General features: G+C 44.5%; 1 protein-coding gene across 1 annotated transcript; it reads left to right on the forward strand.

The window, feature by feature from the left end:
* On the forward strand, positions 1-4,201 carry LOC121760974 (DNA-directed RNA polymerases II, IV and V subunit 3-like). Its single transcript, XM_042156557.1, has 3 exons — positions 1-467; positions 1,440-1,678; positions 3,885-4,201. Exons 1-3 carry the CDS (start codon positions 91-93, stop codon positions 4,133-4,135), a joined length of 867 nt encoding a protein of 288 aa, XP_042012491.1. The 5' UTR covers positions 1-90; the 3' UTR covers positions 4,136-4,201.
* The last annotated feature ends 349 nt before the right edge of the window (positions 4,202-4,550 follow it).

Here is a 4,550-nt window from a genome sequence, read left to right on the forward strand (position 1 = left end):
GGTTAGTGAAAGATAGGAGAAATCGAAATGGAGGGCGCTTCGTACTAGAGATTCCCCAAAATCAAAATCCGGGAGGTGAAAGACGACTACATGAAGTTCGAGCTGCGAGAGACCGACGCCAGCATCGCCAATGCGCTCCGCCGCGTCATGATCTCCGAAGTCCCCACCATCGCTATAGATTTGGTGGAAATCGAGGTCAACTCTTCCGTCTTGAACGACGAATTCATCGCCCACCGCCTTGGCCTCGTCCCTCTCATCTGCGACCGAGCCATGGCCATGCGCTTCTCCCGCGACTGCGACGGCGATGGCCAGTGCGAGTACTGCTCCGTCGAGTTTCATCTCCGCGCGAAGTGCATTAACGACTCAACGCTCGATGTCACCTCCAAGGACCTATACAGCTCCGACCACGCTGTTGTTCCCGTCGATTTCTCTGATGCTTCCTCCACAATCGATAATACAGAGTCTCGGTAGTAATGCTATTTTCGATACTAGTATGTTTTTTTATGTCTTCCCTGCTACTTTTTCTTCTTGCATTATTATTAGCTCGGGCTTTATTTCGATAAAAGGGGCCTCTGTTTGCTCGTTTCTGAGAGTTTTTATTGTTGTTGGATTACATATAAATTATTGATGCTCTTTCGGCTGTGAACTGGGAGGTAGTTATGCTTAGTGTAGAGCACAATAAGGGGGAGAAAGGGTTCTTGGGAAATAGCCACAATGTAGTTGAATTAAAGGGAAAACTGATAGAAATTCTCATTGCACGGCCTACAGTCTAATTCAAGCCTTCAAGGTCCTTGATATTAAGCGAATCAAAGGGAAAAACTGATAGAAATTCACATTGCATGTCCTGCAGTCTAATTCAAGTTCCCTGATATGAGGGAGTCAAGTAAGTATCATTACAGTCTTTGTACAAACTTTTATTATATACAGGTTCAATATAGTTAGCAAATGCAATGTGTGTAATCCTCTGAGGCAGGTACATTTCAATAACATAAGTTTTTCTTATCTCTCTATCATTTGCTCCCTCCCTATGGTAGGTGGTGGGATGTCAGTGATGGGGCTGAAGGCAGTGTTGGCTGACCCTGGTACCAAATACAAGCTTTGACATTAATTGACATTTTCATTACTCAAGGCATGAAATGGTTATAGGTCTTGACGCTAGTGGGGGAAAGGGAATTGGGTTTGAAACTCCGTTCCTTTTTCTTCTTTTATAGTTTTTTTCTTTTTTCTTTTATTTGGGAGGTGGAGAAGGGAAGATTGTTTTGGTCGCACTCCCCACTTATTCCTAGTATAAATGGTTGATGTTCTGTTTCTAGTGTTTCTACAAGTTTTCCTTTCATTATTTCTGTTCATCTTCTATTTCGTTTCCCTGGTCTACATTTTCCCCCCACCAGTTTGTGCTATATAAATGATCTGACAAGTTTAAGTTATTCCTTATATAGGGGAATTATCATAGTAAAGCTTTGTCGAGGTCAGGAGTTGATTTTGAGAGCCATAGCACGCAAAGGAATTGGCAAAGATCATGCAAAATGGTCGCCTGCGGCAACTGTCACTTTCATGTATGAACCTGAAATCTATATCAATGAAGAGTTGATGGAAACCTTGACTATGGCGGAGAAACAAGAGTTTGTTGACAGCATTCCCACGAAAGTATTTGACACTAACCCCCTGCAATGGACAGGTAGATCATTCATCTTGGTAGGCTGTTTTTGGCTTGGAATAGTGCAATCTTTGTTTACTCTGCTGGTTATTCCCTGATTGCATTTCTTGATAAGCTTGGTCTTATACAGTTTGTCATCATATAAATCCTTTTGTGCTCATAAAACAGCTCAAATGACTGTTTACGTGGGCATGTCCAAGTGTTTATTTTGATATATTTAATTACTTCTTATTGTTAGTTTCATACGCGAAGAAGCTAAACTAAGTTATTATGATTAATGGTCATTCATGTATTTGATTGTCTTGATATTATAACGTGGCCCTCTTTGATATGGATGGATATGAATCCATGCCTTTTAGAGCATCCACGGTGGGGCGCCCTAAGGCGCGCCCTAAAGCCCGCCCTATGCACCGCCACGTCAGCATTTTATCCTCTTGCCCTTCCACCTGCAGTGGAGCGCCCTATAGGTTTTACAACTGTTTTGTTAATTAATTTAAATGTTTTCAAATATATAAATGCAAACTAATTAAAAAACACAACGATTAACTAAAAACGGTCAATACTACATTGATTACAAAAAAGTTACACGAGTTAGAAATAAAAAAAAAGTGGCCTACTCCCCAACTTCCGGTGCAGCTCATCGATCAACCCCTAGAGATATTCGGCTCTGGCTGGATCCGTGTACTTCATAAGAGCGTTGTGCGTATCCAACAAAGGCCGCGCCATCGAAGCCATTGCCAACTCCGAGTAGGCAAGTGCCGCCGCGTTCGGGGTAGGGGTCGGGGTCGGGATCGGCGTTGGGGGCGGCTTGCGCGGAGGATGTCGCCTTCGCCTTCCCCTTGTTCTTCGCGGCCTTGACGCCTATGGGACGCCGGGAGGACATCGGTGTGCCGGAACTCTCTTCCTCCGTGCACGTCCGGTTGAGCTCCAACGGACGAGTTCCGCTTTCGCTGCTCGTGTAACCACCAGTGTCGGTGGTCTTCGTCCTCTTTGTCGCACCGGTGTGCAGAATCCCGCCTTGAAACTTCTGCTTGTCCTTCAAGAGCGCCCAGACGTTGAAATGCTTGAAGTCGTCGTACATGGACTGGTACTACAACAACGTTTTATCGCGCACATCGCTCAAGCTCTCGCCGCTTCCCTGATCCCTCAGGCACTTCTCGTACTCCGCCGCGAACAGGTTGACTTGCTTCTTCACCTGGTCCCAGTGCTTGCGGAGCTGCTTCCTTTGGCGCTTGTACGCGCTCGGCGGCTTCGCCTCATTGTAGCGCTCGGCGATGCGCTTCCAGTACTCGAGCTGCTTTTGGTTGTTCGCGAATATCGGGTCCTCCGATATATCCACCCAATACCTTGCCAAGACGAGGGTTTCCTCCGATTGGTAGTTCGTCCTCCCGTGGGTGAACTCTTCATTCGTCGACCGAAGTGGCAACTTGTACGCCCGGTGCTTGGTCCGCTTCTTTCTGGAGGGGGCGGGGGCGGCGCAGCGTGAAGGGGCGGCAGGCCGAGTTGGAGACGGCTCCATGTCAGAGAGGCCGTACGAATCCGTACTGAAATCTGGATAGTACTGCGTGTTGGGGTCGAACGATCGATATTCGTCACGTTGTGTACACGGCCAACGTGCACGATCTCCAAACATCGGGACTTGAGTAATCACCGAAATCCATTTTCTAGTGTAAATTGAGAGTGAAAATGCGAATGAAAATGTTACAAATGAGAAGGTGGGGTAAGGGGGTATCTATATAAATGAATTTTTCAAATTAAAAAATAAAAAATAAAAACGTGTTGCATCGTCCGTGCCATCGTCCGCGTTGCCCACAGTGGGCGGACGATGGCGCGGACGATGCCCTATCGTCCGTGCTTCTTCCGCGGACTAAGCGTAGGGCGCGGACGACGCATCGTCCATCGTCCGCGCACCCACAATGGCGGACGATGGTGCGTCCGAGGCATCGGGCGGCCTATCGTCCGCCCCACTGTGGGTTCTCTTAAGGTAAGAATAATTTTCATAAATTTTTTTTATTTATGATCAACTGTTGAACTTGTTTGTGGTGGCTTGATATCCTTAACTCAGACCAATCGTTAGTTCAGACCATCATTTTCTTCTTGAAATAGTTTAAATCAGGCTAATGGAATGTTATCTAATATGTTTTACATCATTGCCAATGCTATTTTACTCCTTTTCCTAGGTCTATGTTCACAATGCTGAGAATTATTTATACATGTGACGATGAAGTGCTCAAGAAAGCAGAGGCAATGGGGAAACCCGACTTTGTTGAGATCCAAGCCAAGGAAGACAGTTTCATATTCACCGTTGAGACAACAGGAGGCATAAAAGCATCACAATTGTTAATCAACGCCATTGAGATCTTGAAGCAGAAGCAGGACGTTGTTCGCTTGTCAGCAGACACTGTGGAAGCTGATGAGCAGTTTGGTGAGTTGGGAGCACATGCGCGGGGGCTGTGTAGCACCCCGGAAAATTTTTGACTTTTTTTTATTTGATGGCTTATTTTCGTTTTATTAATGTGGATGTTGATGCATTTTTGGAAATTGATTTCTATGAGGTTGTGTTAACGATGTGAAATTAATGGTTGAGAGTTATGTGGAATAATATGATATGTTTTCCAATGGGCGGGATTTAATTAAATAGGATCATGCATATTTGTGCCAGCCACTTTATTCAAATTCTTTTCGGCATTTCTATTTATTGGAAGTAATATCTTCTTTCTTGGATTTATTTAATTATTTTGGGATATTTATCCAAATTAAATCCAAAACCAAAATATTCTTATTTACTTTTCCATGATTTTCGAAATCTCCTATTTTTGGGAGAGGAGAAATTAAGTATTCTATAATTGATTTCTTACTTATTTCTTTCCATGAATGAATTGGAATATTCTAG

This window comes from Salvia splendens, chromosome 2 (genome assembly GCF_004379255.2).
Source record: "Salvia splendens isolate huo1 chromosome 2, SspV2, whole genome shotgun sequence".
NCBI classification, from domain to species: domain Eukaryota; kingdom Viridiplantae; phylum Streptophyta; class Magnoliopsida; order Lamiales; family Lamiaceae; genus Salvia; species Salvia splendens.